The following is a 19,566-nucleotide window of genomic DNA, read 5'->3' as shown; positions in this document are numbered from 1 at the left end:
TGTCAATTGCACATCCAATGAAGATGTCAAGTAAATAGTTAGATGTATAAATCTGGTTTACAGAAAAGAGGTTAGGGCTGGCAATAAAAATACGAGTATTGTCTTTACATAGTTGGTTTTTCAAGCCCCAAGACTGGAAGGGATCACTTAAGAGAGAGGATATCCAGTGCTGGGCACTCTAGGAATTCAGCAAAGGAGATCCAGAAGGAATGGCCAGAGGGGTGAAAGAACATGAGGGGTGTCCCCAAGCTGAGACACTTCTTCAAAGAGGAAGGAGTCATTACCTGTGTTAAAGACTGAAGGTAAATCAAGAAGCATGAAGTCAGAGACCTGGATACTGCGTTTGACATCATAAATGTAACTGGTGCCCTCAGCAAGAGCTGCTTGTGGTGGGGATAAAAGCCTGATCTGAGGTTTTCTTGTGTGTGAAGGGGAGAAGATAAGATAGCAATTAAGGAGGATAATGGGGCCGAGAGTGTTTATAACACAAGAGATTGCAGCATGAACGTGGTGAAATTCTCCAATAGAATGGGTAAAGCTGGTGATGCAGAAGAGGGCGGGGGGATTCTTGGGGTGATGACCTTTATTTGGTGATGATGGACAGACAGGTCCACCAAGAGCAAATGAAGATTGACTGCTACCAGCTTAGGAGGTGGTGAGGTAATCTGTAATCCTTCAATTTAACTGGTCAAGATCAGGAAACTGAAAAGCCAGGGTATTTAGAGGATTATCTAAGTGGTTACTGAGATCACAAGAACTAATCAAGGGTGCTGTTGGAGATAGTGAGAAGGAGCTAAGAGCCAAGATACTGAAACAATGAGGGGAGTGGCTGAAGATAACTGGAGACTTCACAGGCTAAGGGCAAGAGCTTCAAAGCATTCCAGTGTTTGGGAGGAAGAAGGGATAATAGTTTGGGTATGGACCTAACAGAAGCAGAAGATATTAAGAAGAGGTGGCAAGAATATACAGAAGAACTGTACAAAAAAGATCTCCACGACCAAGATAATCATGATGGTGGGAGTACTCTTGCCTGGAAAATCCCATGGACGGAGGAGCCTGGAAGGCTGCAGTCCATGGGGTCGCTGAGGGTCAGACACAACTGAGCGACTTCACTTTCGCTTTTCACTTTCATACATTGGAGAAGGAAATGGCAACTCCAGCGTTCTTGCCTTGAGAATCCTAGGGACGGGGGAGCTTGGTGGGCTGCCGTCTATGGGGTCACACAGAGTTGGACACGACTGAAGTGAATTAGTAGTAGTAGTGATCACTCATCTAGAGCCAGACATCCTGGAATGTGAAGTCAAGCAGACCTTAGAAAGCATCACTACGAACAAAGCTAGTGGAGGTGATGGAGTTCCAGTTGAGCTATTTCAAATCCTGAAAGATGATGCTGTGAAAGTGCTGCACTCAATATGCCAGCAAATTTGGAAGACTCAGCAGTGGCCACAGGACTGGAAAAGGTCAGTTTGCATTCCAATCCCAAAGAAAGGCAATGCCAAAGAATGCTCAAACTACCACAAAATTGCACTCATCTCACACGCTAGTAAAGCAATGCTCAAAATTCTCCAAGCCAGGGTTCAGCAATACATGAACTGTGAACTTCCAGATGTTCAAGCTGGTTTTAGAAAAGGCAGAGGAACCAGAGATCAAATTGCCAACATCTGCTGGATCATGGAAAAAGCAAGAGAGTTCCAGAAAAACATCTATTTCTGCTTTATTGACTATGCCAGAGCCTTTGACTGTGAATCACAATAAACTGTGGAAAATTCTGAAAGAGTTGGGAATACCAGACCACCTGACCTGCCTCTTGAGAAACCTATACGCAGGTCAGGAAGCAACAATTAGAACTGGACATGGAACAACAGACTGGTTCCAAATAGGAAAAGGAGTACGTCAAGGTTGTATATTGTCATCCTGCTTATTTAACTTATATGCAGAGTACATCATGAAAAACGCTGAACTGGAAGAAGCACAAGCTGGAACCAAAATTGCCAGGAGAAATATCAATAACCTCAGATATGCAGATGACACCACCCTTATGGCAGAAAGTGAAGAGCCACTAAAAAGCCTCTTGATGAAAGTGAAAGAGGAGAGTGAAAAAGCTGGCTTAAAGCTCAGCATTCAGAAAACGAAGATCATGGTATCCAGTCCCATCACTTCATGGGAAATAGATGGGAAACAGTGGAAACAGTGTCAGACTTTATTTTGGGGGGGCTCCAAAATCACTGCAGATGGTGACTGCAGCCATGAAATTAAAAGACGCTTACTCCTTGGAAGGAAAGTTATGACCAACCTATATAGCATATTCAAAAGCAGAGACATTACTTTGCCAACAAACGTCTGTCTAGTCAAGGCTATGGTTTTTCCTGTGGTCATGTACGGATGTGAGAGTTGGACTGTGAAGAAAACTGAGTGCCGAAGAATTGATGCTTTTGAATTGTGGTCTTGGAGAAGACTCTTGAGAGTCCCTTGAACTGCAAGGAGATCCAACCAGTCCATTCTAAAGGAGATCAGTCCTGGGTGTTCTTTGGAAGGAATGATGCTAAAGCTGAAACTTCAATACTTTGGCCACCTCATGCGAAGAGTTGACTCATTGGAAAAGACTCTGATGCTGGGAGGGATTAGGGGCAAGAGGAGAAGCGGACGACAGAGGATGAGATGGCTGGATGGCATCACTGACTCGATGGACGTGAGTTTGAGTGAACTCTGGGAGTTGGTGATGGACAGGGAGGCCTGGCGTGCTGCGATTTGTGGGGTCACAAAGAGTTGGACACAACTGAGCGACTGAACTGAACTGAATGAAGAACAAGCAGGAGTCCTACTACTATCAATATTTTATTATTCACATTTTGATAGAGATAACATAAAATAGTATATTCCAGGGTATGGCAGTCACAGTCAAGGAAAACCTTGGCTTAGAACCCACCAAATCATTTCTAACTACTGCTTGAACAACCTTAGACAATAGTAACTGGAGACTTTGTGAATGCAAGGAAAAAATACCTGAAAGTAACCAAAAGGTTCAGACTAGAAAATATGCCAAGAAGATTTTCTTTCTTTATACCACTGCACAGGTGAGAATGATCCAGTTTCAGCATATTTTTGACAATTTAAAACACTTTAGAAAACTGGAGATTTAAACAGCATAAACACTCTTAGGCATAGCAAAATGATAGTTTTCCCTTCCAATATTATAAATTTGGCATTTCTACAGTTAGGTTAACATTGTAAAAAAAAAAAAAAAAGACAGCTAAATGCACAAAAACAGTTTCACAACATCCAATTTGAAACTTCATCTGTGCTGTCATCCTTTTCCCCCTGCTACAGATTTATTTCTTGCTGTCACCTAACATTTGAAATTCTGATTCAGGGTGATGTCGGAGGTTTTTAAATAAACCATAATACAAAATTACTATTCCTTAACACTAACCCCAGAGGGAGAAATACGAGGAAGAGACAACTGGGGCATGGATGTTTGCTACAGATGAGCAATGATCCGTAGCTGGAAATGAAAACTTACCTTTCCTCCAGCCCCAACTGTGCAGTGCAACTTGGCGTGATAAAAACCAACCATCAAAACCAAACCCTATCACGCAAGGAATTGAGTTTGCTTGAAGATATGTACACAAACCCCCAAAATCTGGAAACTTCAGGACATTTCTATTTTAAACTGTATTTTCTAGTCTTCCTCCAAATGTTTGGCATCATGGACACAGAGTCCAAGATTTTGACGTGAATTTAGAATATCTCAAAACTTATTCAGAGATTTTTGTTTTAAAAATGCTTTTATGAAGATTTTTATTTTGGTGCATTCTGGCATTTTCTGGGATGACAGCCTTAGAAGAATAATTTTCAAAGCAGAGAGTTATGGTCTCATACTGTTTAATGTTATGCAAATTTTTGAATATCCTAAGTATCTACAGAAAATCCCCCAAATCCCAATGATACAATTTGGAAATCAAGAAATACTAGACAATGTTTGGTGGACATGTGTAAATGGTCAGTTTTTTTTTCAGCTGTGCCATGCAGGGTAAGGGATCTTTGTTCCCTGACCAGAGATGGAACCGGTACCCCCTGCAGTGGAACTGCAGAGTCTCAACCACTAGACCACCAGGAAGTCCCTCAATGGTCAGTTTTAAACTTGCAAATTCTCAAGAGGTTTTCTTTTTAGCTGGGGCTTCTGAAAGAAGATCAGTTTATATCCATTTTGAGACCCATACAAGGACAGAGCATTTTAAGATTCTTGATATTGCAACCCTGATCAAGGCCAAAATGTAATGGTATTTATGAGAAATATTGACAGGCAAATGAAATCAAATTTAGATTTTTGGATTTTAGGTTGTAACTATATAGTCTCAGTTAAGTCAGTTTTGGGTTTGTTTGTTATTTTTTTGATTTGTTTAGATTTAAGGTTAAGAGGAATGAATGAAAAAGTGACTAATAATTCACCAAAACTGTTGAGATGGTTAGAGCATGACAGAGTCATTCAGAATTGCCATCAGCACGTTGCGGATATTCTATTTTCCTCCAGAAGTTTAAAAAATTTTGACCAATAATGGCATGTTCTTTCTTAAAAATATGGCACATCTTGTATCTTAAAGCAATCAGCATGAATGAAAGTGATGCCTGTTCAAGCAGACTTTGAAAGACAACACACACTATTAACACAAACAGCTCTTCAACATTTCAAGAATACAGTGACAGGAACTAGGACACGTACTAGTAGGGAAATTTTTTTTTTTTTAGCTTATGGAATGTGAGGTTAGACTTTAGCTGCTTCCTTGTCTGGGCAACGGACAAAACCCAAATGGCTCCGGCCTGAATTTTTCAAATCTTTCTAATCTACTGCACAGGAGGGACCAGAGACACCACTTACCAATAAGTCACAAGAGCAGACAGAAAACTGTTAGTAGGTCTTGACAACCAGGAATTAACAGGCTTTAAAAAAAATGTGTACTTGATGTGATGTACGTAAGAAGTATGCCTTAGAAAGCAATGTTAAAGTGTGAGAAAAATGGAATACCTGTTTGAGTGGCCTCGTGGGATGTCATCTGTATCTTAATCTACACTGTTGAAATAGCCCTTGGTCTTCTTGAGGCTGTTAGAAAGTCTTCAAGAAAAATGAGCTCTATTTAAATAGTCAGTAGATTTTGGGTGGCACTTAGTGCAAGATATCTTCCCTTAGCTTGTGTGCAAGGACAACGATCTGAATGTAACTGGCATGGGGAGAACTCTCCTCATCTTAAAGGATCTTGAGGTCATCTGCTCCCACCATGCGCTGCATGGAGGAATCCTCACTAATGTTCCGGACTAGCACCCAGCAATGACAATCAGCTGACAGACCCTGGCCCCCCACTGTGGTGTAAGCAGCCACACTGGATTTCATTGCATGTAGCAGGGAATGAAACGATCTAGTGAAACTAGAAAATGGCACCCCACTCCAGTACTCTTGCCTGGAAAATCCCATGGACAGAGGAGCCTGGTAGGCTGCAGTCCATGAGGTCGCTAAGAGTCAGACACGACTGAGCAACTTCACTTTCACTTTTCACTTTCTCGCATTGGAGAAGGAAATGGCAACCCACTCCAGTGTTCTTGCCTGGAGAGTCCCAGGGACGGGGGAGCCTGGTAGGAGGCCGTCTATGGGGTCACACAGAGTCAGACACAACTGAAGCAACTTAGCAGCAGCAGCAGCAGTGAAACTCTGGGGGAGGGAGGGTTCCATTTCTCTTTGTATACAAATCTTGATAAAAACTTTTTTAGCTTTGAAACTAGTTTCAGTTTTAGTTTTTCTCACAGGTTAATTTTTTAATCTCTAAAACTGGCTCATTTTAAAGATGATATTGAGGGATGAAAAGCACAACCACCCCCTTGCTTCTGCCAAAAAAAAAAAAAATTATTAAGGCAAACTGAAATGTTGGTAATTGTTATGAGCCACAAGAACAGTTATTCTGAAATATTCTGCATGACCTAGGCCTTCAGTATTTCAGGGCTAGGGCCTGTCCTTATGGAGGAAAATGTATTTTTGGAGATAAAAGCTTCAAGGAATTCTTTAGAAATCTTTTAAGGAGCACAGATTTGTGGGGGGCTGTTTTAAATTTCATTTTGCTTTGTACTCTGTGTAAAATATTTGTACAAAATTATAAAAAGCATGGCTTGATGGTTAACGTCTGTGTTTTATTTTTCTTGGCACCAGAAAAGCTCATGGTCTATGTCATGTCAGTGTACATACTGTAAACAAGACTGCATTAATATTGTTTTCTTATGATTTTTTGTTTCAATGAATCTAGATTTTAAAAAATACATTCACAAACTACCTTATGTTTAAACACAATGATTCCCTTTTATTTCTTTACTGTACCCCAAATCCCACAATAAAAAAAAATCAGTTAAAGCTGTGTGTTCTGAACTTATCACTTAGAAATCAAAACGGAACAAAACATAAAACAAAGATCAGTTTGCAACATAATTTAAAGAAGCTTCTGGTTCAAAATACCACAGCAGCAATATAAAGAGCTGGTGGCAATCACATGCGGAGATGAGACCCAAATCAATGTCTTGTCCACGGCAGCATCCAATGACAGTAGTTGCTATTCGATCCCAAACGTTTTTGCTGAATTTGTGGCATGGAATTTGCGAAGATCCTATTGTTCAGCAGCAGAACCTTAGCAGTAAAAATGAGAACGGGAGGATTTCATTGCTTTTGAGTGCTAAAGGGACCACAATGAGGACATCTTGGTGATCGCCTGAAGATAATCCTCAATTCCATTTGTGTGTTACCTGCTTTAAATAAATGCAAATGACAACCACCTTTACAGGAGGGGCAGAATCAGCCACTTCAAAAACTAGAGTAGTTCCCCTTCCGTGTCCCCCCCCTTGCCCAAGCCACCAGATTGAAATGGCGCTGTTTTCCTAATGTGTATTTCGTTCTCATTAATAGTACATCAGCTGCTCATGTATTTAGGCAAAATCAGTAGGCTCATATTTTTCGTTCTGGATCTGTTTACAGTAATTGTTTTCTCCAGAAACAAGCCACATTAGTTTTGTTGCTGTTGGATTGTTTTTTTTTCAATTTTTCAAGAACAATTTGGTCAACTACTGTTTTGGTTTTTTTCAAATGTGAAATACACCTGAGATTGCCAGTTGAGCTCTCTATATGTCTCCTGGAGATAACACTGCTGTGATGAACAGTGAAACGAAACAAACGAAACGAGGTAGGTTAAAACAGGAAGCGCAACACAGATACTGTTTTGCAACACCTTGATACCACAGGCGGCCATGCTCAGAGCTTTGGAAAAAATATCCCAGACAGTCACGCAAAAATTCAAATCATCCGTGGAAGAGTTTATAAGGACACAAGTCAACCTGAACGAAATACATACATATCTCTGCACAAACGTTGTTTACCGGATGTTGGGTAATTTAGAGGAAGGTAAAATGATTAGGGTCTCAGAATTTTGGCCAAAGCCTTGCTTTCAAGTTCTATAAAATCTGAACCAATGATGCCTGCTGGGTCCCAGGCAGGCTTAGTAGTCTAGTCCCTTCTCTCACCAACCCAGAGAGAACACAGGCAGCTCAGAAACATTTATTATTATTTTTTCAGTCACAGTTTTCATCTTGAGACAGTGGCACCTCAGGAGGAAGCTGGGAGTAACCAGAGCCTGGATGTCATCGATTCTCCAATTCCCAGAAAGAACAAGGTCTTAACTCCTAACGAAGCCCAAACAGAGTGACTTCCTAGCTGGGAAGTTTTGTGCATTTGAAAAAAAAAATGTGTGTGTGTATATATATACATTTTTAGCTTGTTTCCAGAAGCTCTTTCCATCTGACCCCCTCTGTCATCCCATCTTTTGCCCTGATCTGTTGCAGTAATCATTGAGGCAACGTTGTATATAGAGTCCCTCATTTACTAGAGTCAACTTAACTCAATGGCACTACTATCCCACGAGACACACTCTGTTCTGTATAGGGCCCTATAAAATAGGGCCTGCCAGACTCACAAAAATGGTAGTTGATTTTATTAGTCTAAGGCTAGTAGTTTAGCCATTTAAAATCTATTTCCCAAAAGAGGGGAATACTAGTATTTTTCTTCTCTTTTAAAAATTCATTAGCAGTTGCTATCAAAAAGCAACCTCTTGGGTTGGTGAAGGCAAAAGAGTTCTAAAATTACCCCACTGTGTAGTTATGGCCTTCAGTGTAAAGAGATAAGGTACATTTATTGTGCCGTCTCTCACCATTTGAAGTTGGAGATCTTAACAACATATCATATACTTAAAGCTAGCAGGCAGACAGAATTAAAAACAGACACTTTCTCAGTATGCATTCTCTCCCCATTCTTACAAAGTAAGGGGGTAAAGAAAAAAAAAGGTAAAAAACAAAACAAAACTGAAAAATCCACCGTAACACAGCTTAATCATAAGAGCACACAATATTTGTTTCTATCCCTAACTCCGAAGGGCACATGGTCCATCTCTGTCCATAGACAACGCAGCATTCTTGGGGATCTCCTGGAAATTCCTGCCACCTTTTTCTCTCCTTCTCAACCAGGCTGCAACATTGAAAGATGGACTGTATCGGGATGGGTGGAGGGAGAGGAAAAGGGGAAAGCAGTATGTTCAACCAAGCCTTCTGATTCTGCCTCTAGACTGGCATTAAGTCCACATGAGTTATGTTCTTTTAAATTAGAAATAACGCCATGAAGATAAGTGCCAAGTGCTCTTCTGTTACCAGTTCATCATGGAATTTCTGTTGAGGGTCATGAAAAACACTTGGCTACTTCCTCCAGATCGCACGGATGCAAAAAATACCTGTTTGAAATTAAAAAGAAGTTAGTTCAGCTGCATGGTTTCTCTCCCGCTTTTCTTCAACCGTCCATCCATTTTTCTCTCACATGTCCTATCCTTGCCATGTGTCAGCTCTTAAGACTCAATGGCTGGTGTTTTTAAAGCATCTTTTAATACACCGCATCCTCTGTGGGCATTCCTGCCTTTATTCCTATAAGGTTACTATTACTTATCACATCTTGATTTGCAACAACCCTCTGGGTGCTCACTTTTTACAAGGGAGTTTCATGCTAGGATAATATGCTGGATTTCTGGTCAAGAACACAACAGGTCCGTTGTTAATTTCTGGAAAGTCACAAGGGCTCCCCTCATCTCTCTCCTAATGACAAGAGGGCAGACTTTGGGAATGAAAGTCAAGAGAGAATTTGGGGCCTACTGCCTACTATACAGCTTCATTTTTCAATTAAAAAACAAACAAACAAACAAGTGGCTCTAGTCGGATAGGATAAGGTGTTTAATGCCTATTCACTATGGCATTTCAAGAGTTAACACTTGGCTTCTCTGCTGATGTGATGAAGAAGGCATATCCTAGGCTGAAGGAGATCATGGCATTCATAAGGAGAACCGCAGTCCATTAGGTCTGGGTCTGCTAAATCATTTTATCCAACAACTGAGAGAAGGGAGCAAGATTTGGGGTACTGCTTGCCTGAGCCGAACATCCATGAGCCGCTGCCTAGGAAAATAATATTACGTGCTTTGGCCGAGTCCTTTAAGAATCAGCCGACACCACACTTTGGTCCAAGGCATTTACTTTGTCACTAGTATAAAGTCTCTGCTACTTCATTTCCACAACTTCTTTAGAACATTGCTGTCTCTCCCAACAGCTTCTTAGGAAGCTCTGTGGAAATGTGTGTCATTCAGCTAATGCTACATATGTTAGTAAAGCTACTGTGGGGTCAGTGATCATGGGGGGAAGCACAGAGGACGTGTGGAAACACAACAAGGGGAGGAAAGGGCTGCTGCCCTCCAGGCTGTGTGCGCCCCGGCTCTCAGCCTCAGCGCCCTGACACTGCTGTGCTCTCGGCCTGTTCCTGAGGGTGTGGACAGGCCTTGCAGTAAGGGCTTCTAGAGTTTGGGGGTCCGTGCCTAGATCAGTCCTGGCCTTAGGATCCCCGGAGACTAGGTGGGGGCTGGAATTTTACTTGGGGTCAGGTCTGTTTTCTGGCATATTCTGATGAGGCCTTGGAAACCATTCTTGCCCCTCCCAACTGTTGTCCACCCAGACCACACCACGTCAGATTAATTGGCTGCTCCAGGGTCATACTAAGACCAGCCTGGCTTCTAGGGAATGGGAGAGAGCCAAGAGACGTAGGTCTGTTCAACCCATCACACTCTTTTCTATAAATGTTTACGTTGGCTGAATTGGGGGACAGCATTTCTAAACTGACCATAGTCACAAAGGGTGGATTCACAAATACAGTATAGCTTAGCTACCGAGAACTCTGGGTGAGTCTACAGGGAGGGCAAGGGGGAAGAACACCCTTCTGGGCGACTGTTATGCCAGACGAACACCGCCAATTTCACTGGAAAACAGTCCCCCTAAGATACTTCAGAAGAAACACGGCTGGCATGACACAGGACATGGCACTAGTTGAGTTTGTGACTGTGCATTCCTCAAGGAACAGGTGGCACTTCTCAAAATCTTTATATTTCTACATGTCACAGGTTTTACGTTTAAAGCTGAATATGATGTGATGGGTTATGCCCCAACAGTGATTCTGTGAGAAGTCTAAACATGGAGTATAAGGCTGACCCTCTGTGAAACGATTAATGATGGGCCAACTCTACTAAGTGTTTAGGAGAATTGGGGGTATTTGCTGAGTCATCTTAAGGCCTGCAGGCCACACGAGTTACTAAGAGTTTACAAGAAATTTTTAGATGTTTTCATGTCTTTTTTTATGTGTGAATAGTATATTTTGAGGGTTCACATGAGTCAAACCAAATAATGCCATTTCAAGATAATATTGATTGTTCAACACAGATGTGATTCAAATCGGTATAAAGGAAAATGAAGGTTTCACAGGTACCTGGTGGTCTCTTAAAATGCAAACACTAATGCAAATGTTGAAACGGATTTACCTTATCATTTCTTTCACATAGAAACTTTAACCTTTGAGCTCGCTTATGCATAAATACTCCATCCAAATGTCCTGTTTCCACTGACCGGATCTCAATAGCTTTCTCGCCCCAGCCCATTATCTGATTGGAATGAATGTAGGCTGTCAAAAGGAATTTCCAAAACTGCATTAAAAACATTAGATGGGCAATAACTCACAGCATCTGTTCACATCTTAACCACAAAAATGACAAACGACTTGAGATAAACAGACAAAGCAAGTCTTACAAGTGTTATTCACAGACTTTTTTTTTTTTTTGGTGGAATCAAATGGTTGTTTCACATTTCTTGACTTTCGTTTCATTTGGGGGGTGTAACTGCTGAAGGAGATAAGGAATGGTTAACCTACCCACAGACGTGGGCATTTCTCCCCATTGGAGCACCACATCCTTAGTTATCCGGCCGTAGGTGTTTACATACACCCCCTCATCCTCATAGCAAACAAGCATTTCCATTCCATCTGTCTTAGGCAAGATGACAATGGCATGAGGAGTGATATTGCCCTGAATCTGGAAGACAAAGAAAGGCCAGGCATTATTCTTTTTCAAAATGAGACAGTATCTTAACTATCAACTTCTAAGAACTGAAAAAAACAAGTTCTTTCATTTCTCTTTTTCATTTGCATTCTAGAGACTGATGTTTTGCTTTGCTTAATTTAACCACTGACCTGCCAAATACCCTGGTAAATACAAACTTTGGGATGAAGTCAAGAATCCAATTCACCTGTTCCTAAAAGCAACAACTACAACGTCAGAGCACCTGCCCTGTGCCAAGCATGGGCTCTTTACATACGTAACTTCTGGGTCTTAGAACAGCTCCACACGGTAGGTGTTTCTGTCTACAGGGGAAATGACTGCATCTCAGAGGGGTTATGTAACTTGACCAAAGCTGTACTAGCATGGGGTGGTAAAATTGGGATTTGCGCACATTCTCATGAACATTGAAAAAAAATCTCGTGTTTTCTGTCTACTTTTAAAAAAGACGAGGAAAAGTGCAAACCAGTTGAATATGCTGGAAACAGCCTACATGGGACCAAAAGTTGGGACCAAAATAGGCTATGAAAATTCCATACAGATTGTTTATCTGGGTGACCAAATAAAAGAATAATCCAAATGAATGGCTTGTTGAGAAAAAAAATTTAAATTACCATTCATTAAAAAGAATCATACTATTTAAATAAGCGTAGACTGACGTGTATGAAGACAGACATGGGATTGCTGTGACCCCCTGGTGGAGAGTGTCATGGCCGTCCAGTAGGTTCCAGGGTGGACATGACCGAGGGGCTGGAGAACGATCATGGGGTGGCTTGGTCCCCTCATAAAAGAGCACGGGTTGCGAGTCCGTGTGCATGTACACACACGTGAGGGAAAGCTGCAACATGGTAACAAATGATGTGCGTGTGTCATGCACTAAAGTAACTTTTTTCAATTGTTGTGCTTCTGTGGAGGAAAGTCTTTAAACTCTTTAAAAAGCAACAGACTGAATCTCAGACTTTGTTGATGACTAGTTTCTACTGTATGTTAGCCTTGGGACTATATACATATTGGAGACACAATTTACATTGCACTTCTACTACGTGAAACCATGGGCAGCATTTCCCTTAAAAAGTCATGTTTTAGGCAATGTGTCAGGATAGTAATATTAATACTGCAAATTGCAGGACCCTGTGCCATGTTCTTTAGACGCATCACCTCAGTTAATGCCAATGATAACTCTTCGTGATAGGTCCTCTTAGCTCATTTTACAGATGTGAAAGCTGAAGGCCGAAGAGGCTGCCCATTATGTGCCCATTATTGCAAAGCGAATACATGCTAGAGCCAGAGCATGTGCTTGGGGGTGTCTGACTTTACCACATGATATTGCCTTCCACTTGAAGAGAGGAAGGAGAGCAGAAAAAGGACCACTGGCCTTCTTCCACATAAAATGAACCAATCTCCTTCACAAAGTAAAAATAGAAGCTCATTTTTACTCCTCCCCTTGAATGAAAACATCATATGTATTTTAATATAAAATCCAAGGAAACAACATGTCCAGTAAATGGCAAATAATTGCTATTACATGTTACTCAGTTTCAAGCAGCTGTAAAAATTAGTTAAATTTACATGTTTTATGTATGAAAAGTATAATCTATTTGGTGAAGGCTAAAAGTCTATCTGCTTTACTGATTAGTAAAAGTTAGCATGACTTTCACCACAAATGTACAAAAACAAATCTCTACATGCAGACTGTCGAACAGAGAGTCTTGACAGTCTGCTTTTGGGAACTTACATGAGATGGTATGTAGATATCATAAGAGTTTCCTGAATCAACATCAATTACATGGAAACCAGTGTGTGAACCAAAAATAACCTTTAATCTTTGACCTTCTTCTACTGTGAGATCAACAAGCAGTGGCTTGTGCTGGAGATCTGCAAAAGACTTTAAAAATCACCCTGTGAGAGTCCACATCATGCAAAGACATTATCTTAATGGATTTTTCCTTTAGCTATTTCCTGCGGAAGTTCACGTCTGACTTTTCTTAAATCAAAAAGCTAGGAAATCTTTCTTTCAATTTTAGAGCTAGCCATATTCTGGCTCTAGGAGGAAGAGCCATTCGTGCCCCTTGCTCTACCCCTTGTCCTCCAGGGAAGAGAAGTTGGTTTACAGTTGTCAATTTTGATAGTGTTATCATATACTAAACATATGGTGCCCGGATACTGCTGTTCTTTCCTGTTTATATCTGGCCTTTTCCCCGAGAAGGTCCGGTCACCTCTCTGGCCCCTCTCCTTCCTGAGTGACAGCCGGCCCATGCATGGTCACTACCTGTTTAGGGACAGCCTGAGGAGGGGGGCAGCTGGGGCCAGTTCTGTGCTAAATAAGCCTGTTCTGAGTTATCACGCCTGCTCTGGTTCTGATTGTCCTGGTGAGTGAGTGCCCATCAGATCAGCACCTTCTCTAAACTTAATGCAGAGATCTGAGACTTGGGTTTGACCAACAGAGAGGGAAGGTTGAGGTGGTACATCTCAAGACTTGTGGCTTACATTGGCTAGCTGGGTTTACCTAGAAAGAAAACAAAGAGCTCCAGCCACAGCTATCAAAGTTCTGTGTGTGAGACTCTGGAGTCTAAGCCCCAGGTAACTGTTCAGTCTCCCCTCCTTTTCCTCTGCCAATGTTTCAATGCCACTCTACCTGTACTGGCCTAGGAATCTGGGAGAGAATCTGTGAAACCACAAGTGCCTTGGCCGCTTAACAGACTCCTCCTTCCTTTTTCACTAACATCATTTTCACATATGGGAGGTTTGAGCCAAATCCTCGTGTCCCATAGGAGGGCTCAACCTCCTGCCAGCTCTAGACTTTTCCTATTCAAGTCCTTGCCTTTGCTCGTCCTCCTTCCAGGCTGGGCATGGTTTGCTGAACAAAGCATTCTGCCATCAGTTCTGCACTTTGGCTTGTACACTGATGGTAGTAACTTCAGAACTGGAACAGGTCTCCATGGAAAAGCTTTTGCAAAGAGAGATTTTGGCAGAACAGCAGCACCACTGTAGCTTTCAGGAGTCATGCCAAGTGTTATTACTAACCTAACGCAGCCCAAAAATTCTTCTCCATAAACGTGGGGTTATGGAGGGGTACCCATTTCCACTGATGAGCCCACCTTCCTGAGCACATCACAAACGAACCCCTCGTGCTGCTAAGAGAATAAGACAGAACTGGGGTGATTCGGCCCTGAAGAGGGGCTCATAATGTTCCCAGGGCAGCTTCTGCCCTCACATGGCTTAGGTGGCAAGAAATAATACATAAAGGGTCAAAGAAAGACGAGAGTTGTAAAGGTGGGGAGAAAAGTGAGAGCCAAGGAGATATGAAGAGAGAGATGTAGGCAAAGAGAAAGAATGAACAGAAGATAAATTAACACTGGCTATGGGTAGACTGTGTGTCTCTGAAAACATCAGACGGCCTGTAAGTCCTGGTCCTTCTAGCATTTGGGGGTCAGCTTTCATGAGCTGGAGTCAATGGGACCAGCATCACTCCATACTACTTCTGTTGATTCTCATGAGTGATCAAGCCAACCACAGTGAGTACCGATTTAGACAAGATGAAAAAATGAAAAAGCAATAAAAATTGAAGGATGCAGAGAATCTAGGCCATTTCCACATGTGACTCTATTCAGTATTCACTTCAATGAAGTCCAATAGCAATGGGGATATATGACCATCAAGTGAGTTTTAGGGACTTTAAACCAAAACGGCTTAAGAGGATTGTAAGATTAACAGACTCAGTTCAAACTTGAGATACAGTGCTGCTGTTGGTCTGCCTTTTTCAGATGAAATATCAGAGTTAGGTGGGGGTATAATGAATTTCATTGTCTAACATTACAATGAATGCTTTGCCCGGTAACCATTCCCCATTAAATGCCACTTAGACGTGATGGTGCATAGACCTGAAATGGAGGAGGAAGGTACACCCAAATTTTAATTTGATTAATTTAATAGCACTTGATAATACCCAGTCTTTACTTCTAGAATAACAAACAAGAGTTCATTCACTTTTAGAAGAGAATAATTCTATATAGAAAACTTGGTACAAGTCTCTGTGTAAGATAGAGCAGTGTTACCTGATAGAAACCTACAGAAACAAGCCCTTGTTAGGTAATTCACATGTCTACTTACCTTAAATGCCATGAACTTATGGTACGGTTTAGGAGCCCAAGCATATATCTCCACAGCATTCTTTAAGGCAATCACCAAGAATTTGATCCTTTCATATTTAACTGCAATAGAAACATTACGAGTTAAGTTTATTAATTTAATCCAGTTTCTGTGTTGATGACTGGTTCCCGGTGCCTCAATGGTAAAGAACCCGCCTGCAGGATTCGATACCTCGGTCTGGAGGATCCGCTGAAGGAAATGGCAACCCACTCCAGTATTCTTGCCTGGAGAATCCCAGGGACAGAGGAGCCTGGTGGGCTACAGTCCATGGGTCACAAAGAGTCAGACACAGCTGAGCAGGCACGCACGCAAACACACACTTCACTATATATCACCCTAACTGAGAGTAGTGCTCTGGTGTGGGATGTTCTTGAAACTGAAAGTCACTCGGTCGTGTCTGACTCTTTGCTTCCCCATGGACTATACAGTCCACAGAATTCTCCAGGCTAGAATATTGGAATGGGTAGCCTTTCCCTTCTCCAGGGGATCTTCCCAACCCAGGGACTGAACCCAGGTCTCCTGCATTGCAGCTCTCCAGTGTGGGATATTCTTACAGGTATGGATTTAACTTCTTTTAGTAAACTTGTCTGCAGAATACCTGGGGCCTTTTGTTTCCTCCTGAAAGCTCTATCTCAAGATGTAACTGGTTAGGACTGCCTCTCTCACCACCAAGTCTAGATGTGAATTACTTATTGTAAGAAGAATCTGTATAAAAATCCTTCATGTTTCCTTGCTCGGCTTTTACGTTCACTCACATGTAAGCAGCTGAGAGCTGGTATGTCAAGATGGCAGAAGAATCAACAAGTGGGTAGAGACAGAATGTCTGCCGTTTGCTTATTATTCAAACTTGGATTCCAGTTATTGGAAATTTAAAAGGGACTAGTGCCCTTAACAAGAGACCCCAGAGAGATACCGCTCCCTTCCTACTATGTGAGGCTGTAACAAAAAGACAGCTTCCTATGACCCAGAAAGCAGGCCCTCACCAGACACTGAATCTGACAGCACTTTGATCTTGAGCTTTTCAGCCTCTAGAGCTTTGAGAAAGAAACTCCTGTTGTTCATAAACCACCCAGCCTGTCATATTCTGTTATAGCATCTTGAACAGACTAAGACAATACACATGGAACTGCTTTAATTCTTTACTGGCCGCACAGCATCGTATGTGGGATCTTAGTTTCCCAACCAAGGATGGGACCTGTGCCCCTTGCACTGGAAGGCGGATTCTTTTTCAAAATTTCATTTTTAATCAAAGGATAATTGCTTACAGAATTCCGCTGTTTTCTGCAAATATTAACATGAGTCAGCCATAGGTATATATGTCCCCTCCCTCTGGAACCTCCCTCCTGTCTCTCTCCCCATCCACCCCCTCTAGGTGGATACAGAGCCCCTGTTTGAGTTCCTTGAATCATACAGCAAATTCCCACTGGCTATCTATCTATTTTACACATGGTAATGTAAGTTTCCATGTTACTCTCTCCATACATGTCACCCTCTCCTTCTTCCCCCGCCCACCGAGTCCATCAATCTGTTCTCTATGTCTGTTTCTCCATTGCTGTGGAAGGTGAATTCTTAACTACTGGACCACCAGGGAAGTCCCAGCAGTTGTTTTATTTTATCTTTTATAAAATGTTTGAACACTCAGAGTATTCTGTATCCTAAAGAAATTAGCCCAGGATAACTGACCAGATTCTTGCTCTCTGAATTCTTTCTCTATAGCATACCTCCCCATATTCTGATTTAATAGATTTTCAACTACTTCCTCTGCAATTCACTTCCGTATTTCTCAATGACATGCTAATAATGTCTTATTTAAGTTTCTTCAGTTGTCGATATTATCTGATATTAGCTACTGACTCTGGAGCATGGAAAGGATCTCGTCTCTTATCACTGCCTCCTCTCTCTAGTTCTCTCTCTCTCAGATGTACCCATTTCTTCTTCCCTCACACCTCCAACACAGTTATAGTTACAATTTTTGGTTAAGTCAATATCTTGTGTTAAAATCATTACTCTTCATAGATGAGACATGTGGTATACCCTTATTATAATTCCTTTCTTGTTTTCCCCAATTTTTTCCACTTCCTATTTTTTATGCATCTATCTCTAAGCACATGGAAATTTTCTGTGTTATAAATGCTTTTAATACAGTCAAATATGACAGGCAATCTATTAGTAACATTTTTTTTCTTGGAGGTACCTCTTCCTAAACTCTCCATTGTCCCACTCTGCCTGGACTAATTTCTTTCTCTCTCTCTCTCCACGCACACACACAAACTGGTTTTGTTTCTCTGGAGAACCTTGGCTAATACAGATGGGTTATAAATTACTAAGTGAAAAAAAATGTTTCCTTTAGAACTTTGAAGGCCTTGCTCCATTGTCTTCTAATCTTCCAGCATTGCTATAGGTCCCAGGCCATCTAATTCTGGGTCTAATCATAAACTGTTTATTTACTTATTATTTATTTATGGTTGCATGGTGCAGCTTGGGATCTTAGTTCTCTGACCAGAGGTCAAAACCAGACCTTTGGCAGTGAGAGCGTGGAGCCCCAACCACTGGACCACCAGGGAATTATTTACTTGTAATCTGAAAGCTTTAAGAGCCTTCTCACTTCCTGGGTACTGAAATCTCATGTTGCTGTGTCTTCTCGTAAGTCTTTTTTCATTCATTTTTCAGTATTTCATTTATTTTCATATACTGGGTACTCAGTGAATCTTTTTATTTGGAGATTTTTGAGGTCTTAATCCTAGAAACTTTTCTTGTATTTTTTCTTTGATGCCTTCTTCCCCTTCCATTTCTTAATTTCTCTTTTTCTTAAAACTTATATAACTTAGATTTTGAACCACTAGGATTGAATCTTTTTTTTTCTTACCCATCCTCTCCTTTTTCTTTTCATTCCACTTCCTAGACATTTCTCATCTTTATTTTCCAACTCTTTTATAATACTTTTTATTCCTGCCTATACATTTTAATTTTCAAGGTGTTTTCCTTGTTCTCTGAATGACATTCTCCAACCTTGTTTCATCTTTTTTTTTTTTTTTTCAAAACCCTATTCTTCTTTTATGGAAATGGTATTTCTAATCTACCTGAAGTTATTATAGTTTCTTAAAAAAAATTTTTTTTTGTTCCACTCTTCATTATCCTTGTTTCCTCTAAAGTCCCTTCTTTCTAAGTTTCCTTCCTTTAAGCGGATTTCCCCACTGTATGCTATTGTGGGCTTATCAATTGCTGGGCTTCACTTTTAAGGTGGTTAGATAGCATGCTCTTTCCACAATATGTCAAATATTAGTACCTGAACATCTTTTCTTTCTGGCCATTTAGCTAACCCAAAGACAACCGTTCAATCTCTTGCTTGGGGATACAAGCATGCCTGGCAACATTCGGAGAGGCACACAGGATAAGAAGGTGTGTGTGTATATCCGTGTGTCCTCATAACTCACTGTTCCCCATCAGGAGGCTGGCTGTGCCCGCCTGCCGCCTTCTGCTGCAGTCAGGGAGGGTGCTACCTGACTGAGCTCTGCAGGATTTGCTGTTCATGAGCTTTCCAACAATCCTCCCCTTTTTAGTCCCACCCTCACCTCCACCTCAAATACACCTGGGGCCTGAGGTCCCAGGCCTTTCTGGGTTCTGTTGAGTGACTGGGTTGATTTTGATGACTTTCCTGAGAGCAGACTTAGAATTCAGCATTTCCTGATCAGTTAGATCTATTCCAAGTCATCTAACTACTCTTGTTCAATTTTTTGACATCTCTTATTATCTGGTTTGTCTTCTTCTGGTCCCTTTGTCCTGTGGGTTGATAGCATTTTTATTCCTTTATTGTCATTTTAATGGGTCTTTGGGAGGGAGTCAAATTGGAGCCTAGGACTTTATTCTGAATGCACTCTTGGAACTTCACCGATCTGACTTTCAGGGAAATAATGCAAGTATATTTAAG

At 41.3% G+C, this 19,566-nt stretch overlaps 1 protein-coding gene across 8 annotated transcripts in view; it reads right to left on the bottom strand.

The window, feature by feature from the left end:
* Nucleotides 1-6,153: 6,153 nt before the first annotated feature.
* TNIK (TRAF2 and NCK interacting kinase) overlaps nt 6,154-19,566 on the bottom strand; it is a 401,194-nt gene continuing 387,781 nt past the window's right edge. For all 8 annotated transcript variants that reach the window (XM_027958346.3, XM_027958352.3, XM_060393683.1 and 5 more), the window contains 5 exons: nt 15,600-15,700; nt 13,225-13,374; nt 11,306-11,465; nt 10,920-11,059; nt 6,154-8,804 (listed from right to left, as the gene is read on the bottom strand). In XM_027958346.3, coding sequence (XP_027814147.1) covers nt 8,721-8,804; nt 10,920-11,059; nt 11,306-11,465; nt 13,225-13,374; nt 15,600-15,700 — 635 coding nt within the window. In that variant the 3' untranslated portion in view covers nt 6,154-8,720. The remainder of the gene's footprint in view (nt 8,805-10,919; nt 11,060-11,305; nt 11,466-13,224; nt 13,375-15,599; nt 15,701-19,566) is intronic.

This window comes from Ovis aries, chromosome 1 (assembly GCF_016772045.2).
Source record: "Ovis aries strain OAR_USU_Benz2616 breed Rambouillet chromosome 1, ARS-UI_Ramb_v3.0, whole genome shotgun sequence".
Taxonomy (NCBI): Eukaryota; Metazoa; Chordata; class Mammalia; order Artiodactyla; family Bovidae; genus Ovis; species Ovis aries.
Note: the sequence above shows the minus strand (reverse complement) of the source record. Positions and strands in the feature narration are given on the sequence as shown.